Source organism: Bombina bombina, chromosome 1 (assembly GCF_027579735.1).
Source record: "Bombina bombina isolate aBomBom1 chromosome 1, aBomBom1.pri, whole genome shotgun sequence".
Lineage (NCBI taxonomy): Eukaryota > Metazoa > Chordata > Amphibia > Anura > Bombinatoridae > Bombina > Bombina bombina.
In genome coordinates, this window is record NC_069499.1 from 1468330282 (window position 1) to 1468344534 (window position 14253).

The 14253-nt window shown below is 38.4% G+C and overlaps 1 protein-coding gene across 2 annotated transcripts in view; it reads right to left on the reverse strand.

Moving 5' to 3' along the window:
* Window positions 1-5358: 5358 nt before the first annotated feature.
* The window catches only part of SLC38A10 (solute carrier family 38 member 10), a 244458-nt gene continuing 235563 nt past the window's right edge, over window positions 5359-14253 (reverse strand). The window contains exon 16 of one of the 2 annotated variants that reach the window (XM_053706757.1): window positions 5359-7538. In XM_053706757.1, coding sequence (XP_053562732.1) covers window positions 6487-7538 — 1052 coding nt within the window. In that variant the 3' untranslated portion in view covers window positions 5359-6486. Of the gene's footprint in view, window positions 7542-14253 lie in introns of both variants that reach the window. The other variant, XM_053706748.1, reaches the window with a different exon arrangement.

Here is a 14253-nt window from a genome sequence, read left to right on the forward strand (position 1 = left end):
ACATGTACCATCCCCTTCTATGTTTACAGAAACATAATCAGTCTATTACCCCCTACTCCTAGGCAACAAGCCAGAGTGGGAAGAAAGTGTAAATAGGACTTACCCAGTTTCTGTCAGTGTTTATCTTCATCCTGACTGGGACCTGTAACCCCAATGAAAATCAGTGTAAAAATCAGCTATATTAGGAGTTTGGCGTTATGAGTGAAAAAGCAGCGTTATGGCCCATAACGCTGCTTTTTCCCTAATGCTGCTATTACGAGTCTTATGGGTATTGGTGTACCGCACACCTTTTCGCCTGTCACGCAACGTCAGTACCGCACTTTTAAAAATGTCCTTTTTCAATGGGACTCCCATAGCGCCGGTATTAAGAGTTTGTCTGGGAGGCCAAAAAGTGACGCGGTACACCCTATACTGACAAGATCCGTACCGTCATCTAAAGTCAGTAGTTGTGAGTTTTACGTTACAAAGCTGTAACAAACTCATAACTAAAGTGTTAAAAAGTACACTAACACCCATAAACTACCTATTAACCCCTAAACTGAGGCCCTCCTGCATCACAAACGCTGTAATATAATTTATTAACCCCTAATCTGCCGCTCCGGACATCGCCGCCACTATTAAAATGTATTAACCCCTATTCCGCCGCTTCCCAACATCGTCTCCACTATAATAAACATATTAACCCCTAAACCGCCGCATCGCAAACACTATTTAAATATTAACCCCTAATCTGCCATCCACCCACACCGTCGCTATAATAAGCCTATTAACCCCTAAACCGCAAGCCCCCAACAATAAAATATACTTAAACTATTAACCCCTAAACTGAAAGCCCCCCACAATGAAATATACTGAAATAAACTATTAACCCCTAAACCTAACGACCCCCTAACTTTATATTAAAATTACAATTTCCCTATCTTAAATTAAAACTTACCTGTCAAATTAAATTAATTTTAAAGAATTAAACTATTATAATTATTAAACTAAAATTAAACTAACTACCAATTAAACTAAACTACACATTAAAAAATCCTAACACTACTCTAAAAATTTAAAAAAGTATCTAATTACAAAAAAAATAAAATAACTAAATTACAAAAACACTAAATTACGAAAAATAAGAAACAAATGATCCAAAATAAAAAAGAATTACACCTAATCTAATAGCCCTGTGAAAATAAAAAAGCCCCCCAAAATAAAATAAAAAACCCTAGCCTACAATAAACTACTAATGGCCTTTTGTGGGGCATTGCCCCAAAGAATTCAGCTCTTTTACCTGTAAAAAAAAAAAAAATACAAACACCCCCCCCAACAGTAAAACCCACCACCCCCACAACCAAACCCCCCAAAATAAAATAACTATCTAAAAAAAACTAAGCTCCCCATTGCCCTGAAAAGGGCATTTGTATGGGCATTGCTCTTAAAAGGGCTTTTAGCTCTTTTACATGCCCAGACCCTAAACTAAAAAAAAAACCCTCTCAAAAAACCCTTAAAAAACCTAACGCTAACCCCCGACGATCCACTTACAGTTCTTGAAGTCCCGCTTGAAGGATTCATCCTGCCCGCAAAGTCATCATCCATGCGGCAGGAAGTCTTCATCCAGCCGGCAAAGTCTGCATCCAGACGGCATCTTCTATCTTCATCCATCCGGTGCGGAGCAGGTCCATCCTGAAGACATCCGGCGCGGAGCATTCTCTTCATACGGTCGCTGCCGTAAACTGGAACGTCAATGCAAGTGGTGTCCCTTGCATTCCTATTGGCTGAAAGATTTCAATCAGCCAAAAGGAATTGAGCAGCTCTCATTCTATTGGCTGTTCCAATCAGCCAATAGGATGAGAGCTGCTCAAATCCTATTAACTGATTGGAACAATAGGAATGCAAGGGACGCCATCTTGGATGACGTCACTTGCATTGAAGTTCCAGATTACGGCGGCGACCGTATGAAGAGGATGCTCCGTGCCGGATGTCTTCAGGATGGACCCGCTCCGCGCCGGATGGATGAAGATAGAAGATGCCGTCCGGATGAAGACTTCTTGCCACCTGGATGAGGACTTCGCCGGCTGGATGAAGACTTCCTGCCGCATGGATGATAACTTCACCGGCTGGATTGATCCTTCAAGCCAAGTGGGACTTCAAGAACTGTAAGTGGATCGTCGGGTGTTAGTGTTATTTTTTTTTTTTTTTTAAGGGTTTTTTGGGTGAGTTATTTCTAGTTTAGTGTCTGGGCATGTAAAAGAGCTAAATGCCTTTTTAAGGGCATTGCCCATACAAATGCCCTTTTCAGGGCAATAGGGAGCTTTTTTTTTTTTTATTTGGGGGGGTTGGTTGTGGGGGTGGTGGGTTTTACTGTTGTTGATTTTTTGGGGGCAATGCCCCACAAAAAGGCCCTTTTAAGGGCCAATGGTAGTTTATTGTAGGCTATTTTTTTTTATTTTGATAGGGCTATTAGATTAGGTGTAATTCTTTTTTATTTTTGATAATTTGTTTCTTATTTTTGTAATTTAGTGGGGGGTTTTTAATGCAAATTAATTTTATTTTATTTTTAGTAATTTTAGTGTATTTTTTTGTAATTTTAGGTTTTAGTGTAAGGCAGGTTAGGTTTGTATTTATTTTAACTAGGTAGTTAGTAAATAGTTAATAACTAGTCTACCTAGTAAAATAAATACAAACTTACCTGTGAAATACAAATAAAACTATTAGATTGTAGCTAGCTTAGGTTTTATTTCACAGGTAAGTTTGTATTTAGTTTTAAATAGGTATTATTTAGTTAATAATTGTAACTTTAGTTTAGCTCTATTTTAATTATGTTAAAGTTAGGGGGCTTAAGGGTTAATATAGTTCAATTTAGCTTGTTGCGATGTGGGGGGCTGGCGGTTTAGGCGTTAATAGGTTTATTTAGTTAATAATTGTAAATTTAATTTAGCTATATTTTTATTATGTTAAAGTTAGTGGGTGTTAGGCTTAGGGTTACGTTAGGGGTTAATGGATTTATTTAGTGATGTGGGAGGCCAGAGGTTTAGGGGTTAATAACTTTAGTATAGTGGCGGCGACATCGGGAGCAGCAGATTAGGGGTTAATAGTTATGTAGGTGGCGGCGATGTTGGGGGCGGCAGATTAGGGGTTAATAACTGTATGTAGGTGGCAGCGATGTTGGGGGCAGCAGATTAGAGGTGTTTAGACTCGGGATTCATGTTAGGTTTAAACATTTTCTTTTTCTCCATAGACATCAATGGGCCTGCGTAACAGAGCTTTTGTGATCGCAGGTGTTAGCTTTTTTTCCCAGCTCTCACCATTGATGTCTATGGGGAAATCGTGCACGTCATAGCAGCACTTGTTTTTGGTGCGGTATGGAGCTCAACGCAACCATTTCGTCGCGCGAGCCAGATTTTTCAAAACCTGTAATACCAGCGCTATAGGGAGGTGAAATAACGCCACTTTTGTGGCGGTCGTTAAAATCCTTATAGCAATCAAAAATCTAATCTAGCTGATTAGGGTGGATAGCTCAATCACACTGGAGGAGGCATGGAAACTTCTCTGTGACATCTAGAAGCTAGCATACACCAAAAACTCTACTACTCTACTCTGCTTTCAACAACTCCCCTGCCCTCTCTTGCAGAAAACAATCCATTGAGGACAATAAAATCAGAATCTTCAGCAGAACACCTCTCTCTGCCTACCTCCATGAAACGAGGCAAAGAACTACTGAGAGGGTAGAGAAAGTAAGAGGGATATTTAATGTTTTGCTTGGGATGTCTGACACCTTCTGGTGGCCAGGTGAATTATTTCCCATAGGTTATGAAAGGAATTAGTGGACTCTCAATGCCATTAGAAAGAAATTGCCGAATGCAGCTTGTGGTCGCTGTCTTCGGAATTCAGATCAGCCCGAAATAGAAACACGCACTAGTCTACTAATGAGCTACCAAGGACTAGTAGGAAGTACAAAACCAATACTGTAGTATCAGTTTAAATTTAAACGGTTTTTAAAATATTTCGCTGTAAATACTGCTCTTTCATATGCACAAAAGAATTTTGTTTAGTACAATCTTAAATCTTCAAATTGAGAAGAATTTTTTTTTTATGCTTTCCTTTGTTGAACCCCTTTCTTTTCTATGAGAGCTTACTTTGGTGTGCTAAGGAGCTTGGAGTGGGAGCTTTAGAGTACTTCAGCCACTCTCTCATAAACTAAGCTGTAAAGCTAAACACTGTTTAGTACAGAAGACTGAACACAATTAAGAGTGCATCAATCTTTGTATAGGAGACATCCAGACATATGCAGCAGCAGAAGACAGAGCTGTCCCCTGTCATCACTCTGTACTGCCTGCTGAAGCTCCCTCTACAGGTTGCTTGCATAACATTGCTACAAAGAAGGCTGCCATAGAGTACATGAAACCCAGTTTTTTTCTTTTCATGATTCAGATACAGCATGTCATTTAAAACAACTTTCTAATTTACTTCTATTATCAAATTTTCTATGCTCTTGGTCTCTTGTTGAAAACCAGATATGTAAGCTCAGGAGTGTGCACTTGTCTGGAGAACCGTATGGCAGTAGTTTTGCAAGAATGTTATCCATATACAAGAGCACTAGAAGGAAGTGCTAATTCCTCCCATGTAGTGCTCCAGCTGCAGACCTAGGTATATTTTCAATAAAGAATACCATGGGAACAAAGCAAATTGGATAGTAGAAGGAAATTGGAAACTTTTTTTTAAATGTATGCTCAGTCTAAATCACAAAATAATTTTTTTAGGTTTCATATCCCTTTAAGACATGCATGCTCCTGAGTTTACTTCAGTAAGCTGTAATACTTTGTTGAAACATAGCTTCTTGCCATACCAATGGAGAGAGGTACATTTAATAGAAATATATTGGATTCTTTTTTTGTTTTTAAACGGAATCATTTTGGCGTCCATATCCCTTTCAAGATTACTAACTCAACAAAGCAATTTTTTTCTATCACCTCTTTTCATCATTTTAAATCAAGGTATTGTTTAATTAAATAAAAATAATATGAAATATTTAAAGTAGATGCCTCTATAATCCTGGTAACAGTGCTCAATGACATAAAGAAATTGATTTATAGATTAACATTTGCACTCATTGCAATGGTCTCAAAATACTACAATATCTGGGCTGGATGTTGTTTGACAGGCTGCTGTTACATACAATACTGAAAGTCGCAACTCTGCCCCTGCGTTTGTTGCCAGCACTAGAAACGTTCAAAACCACAAAAAATTGCTATCCTTTTTTTTTTAACTTTAAATAGATATCTAGCAGAGACTATTTTTGTTTTCATTAAAATGTAAAACTAGCACTGTTTGCCTTGAAGTTTTTTTTCAAGGCCACTGAGGATACAAAACTTTGGTATATATGTCTCTTTATATTAGTATAGAAAGAAAAGCAGACAAGAAGTTTATACGTAATCACAGTGGAAAGTAAACTAATTAAAACTCTTGAGTGGTTCGATTTTAAATCTTCTGAATTATAAGAATTGGTTTACGGTGTCTAATCTAAGTATAAATATGAACTTTAGGCACTTGAGACTTTAAAAAAAAAAAATGACCCATTTCATATTTTTAAGTAGCAATTAAAGTGATAGTACCACTAAAAATAAACTGTAGTTTCATTCGTCAGTTGCTTAAAAAAGGATGCTAAACTCACCCTATTTGTGCCGCAGTAGATTGCTAAACTCAGTTTCTGGCTGCCCACAGCACAGCGCTCTTTACCAATGAGGTGACGTTTCCACCGCTAAACCAATAGCAGTGCTAGGATGTCAGATGAGCCGCTGATTGTAGCAGAAAGTGAGAGTTTAGCAACTGATGAATTTAACTACAGTTTATTTTTAGTGATGGTAAATTTTAGTGTTTTTGTTTTTAAATGCTTGGATTTACCATCACTTTAAATAGCAGGTTAATGTTTGACTCAAATTTGTTCAATATCTAGGAGGCAGCAGCCTCCTTTGTTTTTTCTTTTGAATACATTATATTAGTACATGTTCTTCAGCACTGTATGCGATTATATGAACCACTGCAACAAAAAATGTATAAATATATTACAACTGCAACCCTCAAGTTAGCTGGCATTTGTCATTTGCACACTTTCAAAAAGGAAATATTCCTAAATTAACTTGACATAGAACCACAAATGACAAATGCCCCCCGTCCCCCCAAATGGTCTGCCATTTGTGTTATGACAATTATAAAAGGAATAAATTCCATGTAAAGTAGTATGCAAGTTTATACAAGTAAAGAGTTTGAAGGGGGGCTTGCACATGTGTGAATCTTTTTGGATTTCATACTGTGGATTTTTGGTTGTTTGTAATTCTCCATCTTACCCAGTGGTGTGCTTACATTAGTTCAACACACTTGCATTGATATAAATTAAAGTTGTTCTTGATGGGAAAAAAATGTTCATCCTTGCAGTTACGAGTACATTGTGCTGCAAGCTGCTATGGTGCTCAAGATATAGCAGCTGTACTTGGTCACAACTCATCTTTTCTTCTCATTGTCTGTCAGCTGTTTTATTTGCCTACTGTGAATAACCTGTAGGCCTGCTTCTGCTACCTGATTGAGCCGAGTTTCCAGGGCTCCTCGCAGGTTGTCCATCTTAAGATTGGGTACAGGATGGAAACTAATTATTTGTGCGCCATCCCCCTCCACATTCTCCTCTGCCACGTCTCTCTTTCTCCTCTTAAGGTCCAAATCATTCTGTAGTTTTAAATCCTTGTTTTGTTTACCTTGGTCATGTTCTGGAGCCACTTTATTTAATTGGACTTGTTTTCCTTCTTCAACATCTACTTGGCTGTCTATTGCTGGTTTCACAGCTACCTCTAGCGCATCTGCTTCTTTTCTATCTCCTTGCTGTTCTGGCAGATTAAGTGCTTGTTTTTGATGTTCCTGATCTTCATTGAGAATATTCCCCTTCTGAGCTACCACTTCCTCTTTATCTTGCCTCTTTTCTATGTGTGGTGCACCTTTTTGCAATTGAATTACGGTTTCTTTCAAGCCTTTCTCTCTCTGTTCCGCTGCAAACTGCTCCACCTTATTGATCTCCTGAGGGGCAACAGGTTCTTTTGGTCTACTCGTTGCTATTGGTTTGACAAACTCAGCTTTTGATTGTATTCCCTTGTCCTTATCTTCACTTTGTACGTTATCTTTCTGCTGTACTTGGTTGTCTCCAGCTGCCTGGATATCTACTTGTTTATTAATCAATTCCTGAGAGGCCTGCTTTTTAATTTCAGACTCCTCCCTAGGAACTTGTACCACTCCAGCAGGATGGTCTGCTTTCTGTGGTTCCAAATGATCCTCACTTCTCTTGATCTCCAGTGGCTGAAGCTTCACATTATTCTCCAAAAGAGAGTTTGACCCTTTTGCTACATCTACTGCAGGGGCCAGTTTCTGCAAGTCAGGTTTTTCTGCTGCATCCTTTGTCTTTTCTTCCTTCTCTAGATCCACTGGCACCACTTGTATATCCTCCTGCCCAGCTGCCTTCATCTCCTCTTTACTCTTTAACTGTTCTGCAACTTGCTCTTCTGGCTTCTCTGCTGCCAAAACAGAAAAAATACCAACTTTAATTTGAGAAAGGTTAGCTTTATATTTAGAATGAAAGCATTCAGTTTGATGTTCGCACACAACCGAAATTTCAGACCCCTTCTAGTATTGTTAACATGTTTAATTAATTAAATCCTAAACATACAGTACTTAGGATAAGTTAAACTTCTGTTTCAAGATGTTGAATCAAAGCATCTTAACTTTAAAATATTATGGGGCACATGCAACATGATTTTTGCTGCCATGCGAACTGTACACTTATAGAATAAAGTACAATGCATTTCAACTGTTTCAGAGTCTCTCTAGCACTAGTCAATGTTAAAAGCCTAACAATAGTTGCTCTTATCAGAGCCAAGAGCATCCTTGCTTTAAGGTTTCCAAAGGGAAAAAAATGAGCAATGTATTAATAAAGCTTGGTTGTTACCTTTCCTATGACATTATCAGTACATATGCACTTGCCTAGAAGCCTGCTATTGTGTCAAATGCATGTGATGAATGAATTTGGATTGTTGGCGAATTAAAGTGAATATATGCATCATTTTGATTAAAACAACTATAGACCAAAATATAATCTCTTAAAATCTCAGCATGAGGGTTAATGTGCAGTCATCTGAAAGATGAGAAATCTACAGTTTTATGCGCAAAGGGATATCTGCTATATTGAGAGATTTTCAGTTTGCCCCTCTGCTTTGGTTAATATGTACCTGCATTCAGACAACATGAGTACAGACAGGGTTAATAAAAGCTGTACAGAACCTGATGCACAAATCATTTAATATTATATTAATATTGTATTGGTGCATTCTGTAAATCTTCATTCCTGTACTATTTGTACTCTTACATTTAAAATGGTTCCAGCCTCAACAATAACATTATAACATTTCCTGACCAATCAGATTTTAAAGGGACACTAAACCCGAAAAAATGATTTCATGATTCAGGTAGAGAATACATTTTTAAACAACATTCCAATTTACTTCTATTTTTTAATTTGCTTCATTCTTTAGATGTGCTTTGTTGAAGAAATAGTAATGCACATGGGTAAGCCAATCACACAAGGCATCTATGTGCAGCAACCAATCAGCAGCTACTGAGCCTATTTAGATATGCGTTTCAGCAATGTATGTCAAGAGAATGAAGCAAATTACATAATAGAAGTAAATTAGAAAGTTGTTTAAAATCATGCTCTTTCTAAATTGTGAAAGAAAACAAAATTTATGCTTACCCGATATTGAAAAAGACCAATATTTTTCCAGTTTATTTTCCGTACTATAGTTGTTGTTTTTAACCAATACCAAGTTTACAGTAACTGACCAGTAATAACAGGGGGATATAACACAGCATTTGGTCATGGCTGGGCTACTACCTGATGACAGAATTTCCCCACACTATTTGAAGTAGATTAGGGAATGTGAAACCGATATTATCCTCATAATTTATTGAAAAAAACAATTTATGTAAGAACTTACCTGATAAATTCATTTCTTTCATATTGGCAAGAGTCCATGAGCTAGTGACATATGGGAAATACAATCCTACCAGGAGGGGCAAAGTTTCCCAAACCTCAAAATGCCTATAAATACACCCCTCACCACACCCACAATTCAGTTTAACGAATAGCCAAGCAGTGGGGTGATAAAGAAAGGAGTAGAAAGCATCAACAAAGGAAATTTGGAAATAATTGTGCTTTATACAAAAAATCATAACCACCATAAAAAGGGTGGGCCTCATGGACTCTTGCCAATATGAAAGAAATGAATTTATCAGGTAAGTTCTTGCATAAATTATGTTTTCTTTCATGTAATTGGCAAGAGTCCATGAGCTAGTGACGTATGGGATAGCAATACCCAAGATGTGGAGTCTTCCACTCAAGAGTCACTAGAGAGGGAGGGAGTAAAATAAAAACAGCCATATACCGCTGAAAAAATTAGTCCACAACCCAAAAAAATAAGTTTATTTCCAATTGAAAGAAAAAAACTTAAATCAAAAGCAGAAGAATCAAACTGAATCAGCTGCCTGAAGAACTTTTCTACCAGAAACTGCTTCCGAAAAAGCAAATACATCAAAATGGTAGAAATTAGTAAATGTATGCAAAGAGGACCAAGTTGCTGCTTTGCAAATCTGATCAACTGAAGCTTCATTCTTAAAAGCCCACAAAGTGGAGACTGAGCTAGTAGAATGAGCTGTAATTCTCTGAGGCGGGGCTTGACCCGACTCCAATAAGCTTGATGAATCAAAAGCTTTAACCAAGAGGCCAAGGAAATAGCAGAGGCCTTCTGACCTTTCCTAGGAAAATATAACAAATAGACTAGAAGTCTTCCTGAAATCTTTAGTAGCTTCAACATAATATTTCAAAGCTCTCACCACATCCAAAGAATGTAAGGATCTTTCCAAAGGATTCTTAGGATTAGGACACAAGGAAGGGACAACAATTTCTCTAGTAATGTTGTTAGAATTCACAACCTTAGGAAAAAAATTCAAAAGAAGTCCGCAAAACCGCCTTATCCTGATGAAAAATCAGAAAAGGAGATTCACAAGAAAGAGCAGAGAGCTCAGAAACTCTTCTAGCAGAAGAGATGGAGAAAAAGGAACAACACTTTCCAAGAAAGTAGTTTAATGCCCAAAGAAAGCATAGACTCAAATGGAGGAGCCTGTAAAGCCTTCAGAACCAAATTAAGACTCCAAGGAGGAGAAATAGATTTAATGACAGGCTTAATACGAACTAAAGCCTGTAAAAAACAGTGTATATCAGGAAGTATAGCAATCTTTCTGTGAAATAAAACAGAAAGAGCGGAGATTTGTCCTTTCAAGGAACTTGCAGACAAAACCTTATCCAAACCATCCTGAAGAAACTGTGAAATTCTAGGAATTCTAAAAGAATGCCAAGAAAATTTATGAGAAGAACAACATGAAATGTAAGTCTTCCAAACTCTATAATAAATCTTTCTAGAGACAGATTTACAAGCTTGTAACATAGTATTAATCACTGAGTCAGAGAAACCTCTATGACTTAGAACTAAGCGTTCAATTTCCACACTTTCAAATTTAATGATTTGAGATCCTAATGGAAAAACGGACCTTGAGATAGTAGGTCTGGCCGTAACAGAAGTGGCCAAGGTGGGCTACTGGACATCCAAACCAGATCCGCATACCAAAAACCTGTATGGCCATGCTGGCGCCACCAGCAACACAAATGATTGTTCCATGATGATTTTGAAAATCACTCTTGGAAGGAGAACTAGAGGCAGGAAGATGTAAGCAGGATGATAACACCAAGGAAGTGTCAGCGCATCCACTGCTTCCGCCTAAACATCCCTGGACCTGGACAGGTATCTGGGAAGTTTCTTGTTTAGATGAGAGGCCATGAGATCTATCTCTGGAAGACCCCACATCTGAACAAACTGAGAAAACACATCTGGATGGAGGGACCACTCCCCTGGATATAAAGTCTGGCGGCTGAGATAATCCGCTTCCCAATTGTCTACACCTGGGATATGCACCGCAGAGATTAGACAGGAGCTGGATTCCGCCCAAACAAGTATTCGAGATACTTCTTTCATAGCTTGGGGACTGTGAGTCCCACCCTGATGATTGACATATGCCACTGTTGTGATATTGTCTGTCTGAAAACAAATGAACGGTTCTCTCTTAACAGAGGCCAAAACTGAAGAGCTCTGAGAATTGCATGGAGTTCAAAAATATTTATTGGTAATCTCGCCTCTTGAGATTTCCAAACCCCTTGTGCTGTCAGAGATCCCCAAACAGCTCCCCAACCTGAGAGACTCGCATCTGTTGTGATCACAGTCCAGGTTGGCCGAACAAAAGAAGCCCCTTGAACTAAACGATGGTGATCTATCCACCATGTCAGAGAGTGTCGTACATTGGGATTTAAGGATATTAATTGTGATATCTTTGTATAATCCCTGCACCATTGATTCAGCATACAAAACTGAAGAGGTCTCATGTGAAAACGAGCAAAGGGGATCGCGTCCGATGCTGCGGTCATGAGACCTAAAACTTCCATGCACATAGCCATTGAAGGGAATGACTGAGACTGAAGGTGCCGGCAGGCTGCAACCAATTTTAAACGTCTCTTGTCTGTTAGAGACAGAGTCATGGACACTGAATCTATCTGGAAGCCTAAAAAGGTGACCCTTGTCTGAGGAATCAAGAAACTCTTTGGTAAATTGATCATCTAACCATGTTTCCAAAGAAACAACACTAGTTGATTCGTGTGAGATTCTTCAGAATGTAAAGACTGAGCTAGTACCAAGATATCGTCCAAATAAGGAAACACTGCAATACCCTGTTCTCTGAATACAGAGAGAAGGGCACCCAGAACCTTTAAAAAGATTCTTGGAGCTGTTGCTAGGCCAAATGGAAGAGCAACAAATTGGTAATGCTTGTCTAGAAAAAAGAATCTCAAAAACTGATAATGTTCTGGATGAATCGGAATATGAAGGTATGCATCCTGCAAGTCTATTGTGGACATATAATGTCCTTGCTGAACAAAAGGCAGAATAGTCCTTATAGTCACCATCTTGAAAGTTGGTACTCTTACATAACGATTCAAAATTTTAAGATCCAGAACTGATCTGAATAATTTTTCCTTCTTTGGGACAATGAATAGATTTGAATAAAACCCCAAACCTTGTTCCAGAAGAGGAACTGGCATGATTACCCCTGAAGACTCCAGGTCTGAAACACACTTCAGGAAAGCCTGAGCTTTTACGGATATGTGAGAGAAAAAATCTTCTCACAAGAGGTCTTACTCTGAATCCTATTCAATACCCTTGAGAGACAATGCTCTGAATCCATAGATTTTGTACAGAATTTATCCAAATATCCTTGAAAAACCTTAATCTGCCCCCTACCAGCTGAGCTGGAATGAAGGCCGCACCTACATGCAGACTTAGGGACTGACTTTGGTTTCCTAAAAGGCTTGGATATATTCCAATTTGAGGAAGGCTTCCAATTGGAGGCAGATTCCTTGGGGGAAGGATTGCATTTTTGTTCCTTATTCTGACGAAAGGAACGAAAACAGTTAGAAGCCTTAGATTTACCCTTAGGTTTTTTATCCTGAGGCAGAAAAACTCCCTTTCCCCCAGTAACAGTTGAAATAATAGAATCCAACTGGGACTCAAATAAATTATTACCTTGGAAAGAAAGAGATAGTAATCTAGAATTAGATGTCATATCAGCATTCCAAGATTTAAGCCACAAAGCTCTTTTAGCTAAAATAGCTAAAGACATGGATCTAACATCAATTTTGATAATATCAAAAATGGCATCATAAATAAAATGATTAGCATATTGCAGTAAGCGAATAATGCTAAATAAGTCAGAATCCAATTCCTGTTGCACTAAATTCTCCAACTAGAAAGTTGATGCAGCCGCAACATCAAAGAAATTGCAGGTCTAAGAAGATGACCTGAACATAAATAGGCCTTCCTTAGATAAGATTCAAGCTTCCTATCTAAAGGATCCTTAAAGGAAGTACTATCTTCCATAGGAATAGTGGTACGTTTAGCAAGAGTAGAAATAGCCCCATCAACTTTGGGGATCTTTTCCCAAAACTCTATAGATTTTGCTGGTAAAGGATACAATTTTTTAAACCTTGAAGAAGGAATAAAAGTAGTACCTGGCTTATTCCATTCCTTTAGAAATCATATCAGAAATAGCCTCAGGAATAGGCAAAAACCCCTGGAGAAACCACAGGAGGTTTAAAAACAGCATTTAAACGTTTATTAGACTGAACGTCAAGAGGACTGGTTACCTCAATATCCAAAGTAATTAACACTTCTTTTAATAAAGAACGCACATACTCAATTTTAAATAAATAAGTAGATTTGTTAGTGTCAATGTCTGAGGAATCAGATAGATCCTCATCAGAAGAGGATAATTTATTATGTTGTTGGTCATTTGAAATTTCATCAACTAAATGAGAAGTTTTAAAACAAAATTTATGCTTACCTGATAAATTCCTTTCTCCTGTAGTGTAGTCAGTCCACGGGTCATCCATTACTTATGGGATTATAACTCCTCCCTAACAGGAAGTGCAAGAGGATCACCCAAGCAGAGCTGCTATATAGCTCCTCCCCTCTACGTCATACCCAGTCATTCGACCGAAAACCAAACGAGAAAGGAGAAACTATAGGGTGCAGTGGTGACTGGAGTATAATTTAAAATTTAGACCTGCCATAAAAAACAGGGCGGGCCGTGGACTGACTACACTACAGGAGAAAGGAATTTATCAGGTAAGCATAAATTTTGTTTTCTCCTGTTAAGTGTAGTCAGTCCACGGGTCATCCATTACTTATGGGATACCAATACCAAAGCTAAAAGTGACGGATGACGGGAGGGACAGGCAGGCTCTTTACACGGAAGGAACCACTGCCTGAAGAACCTTTCTCCCAAAAATAGCCTCCGAAGAAGCAAAAGTGTCAAATTTGTAAAATTTTGAAAAAGTGTGAAGTGAAGACCAAGTCGCAGCCTTGCAAATCTGTTCAACAGAGGCCTCATTCTTAAAGGCCCAAGTGGAAGCCACAGCTCTGGTAGAATGAGCTGTAATTCTTTCAGGAGGCTGCTGTCCAGCAGTCTCATAGGCTAAACGTATTATGCTACGAAGCCAAAAAGAGAGAGAGGTGGCCGAAGCCTTTTGACCTCTCCTCTGTCCAGAATACACGACAAACAGGGAAGAAGTTT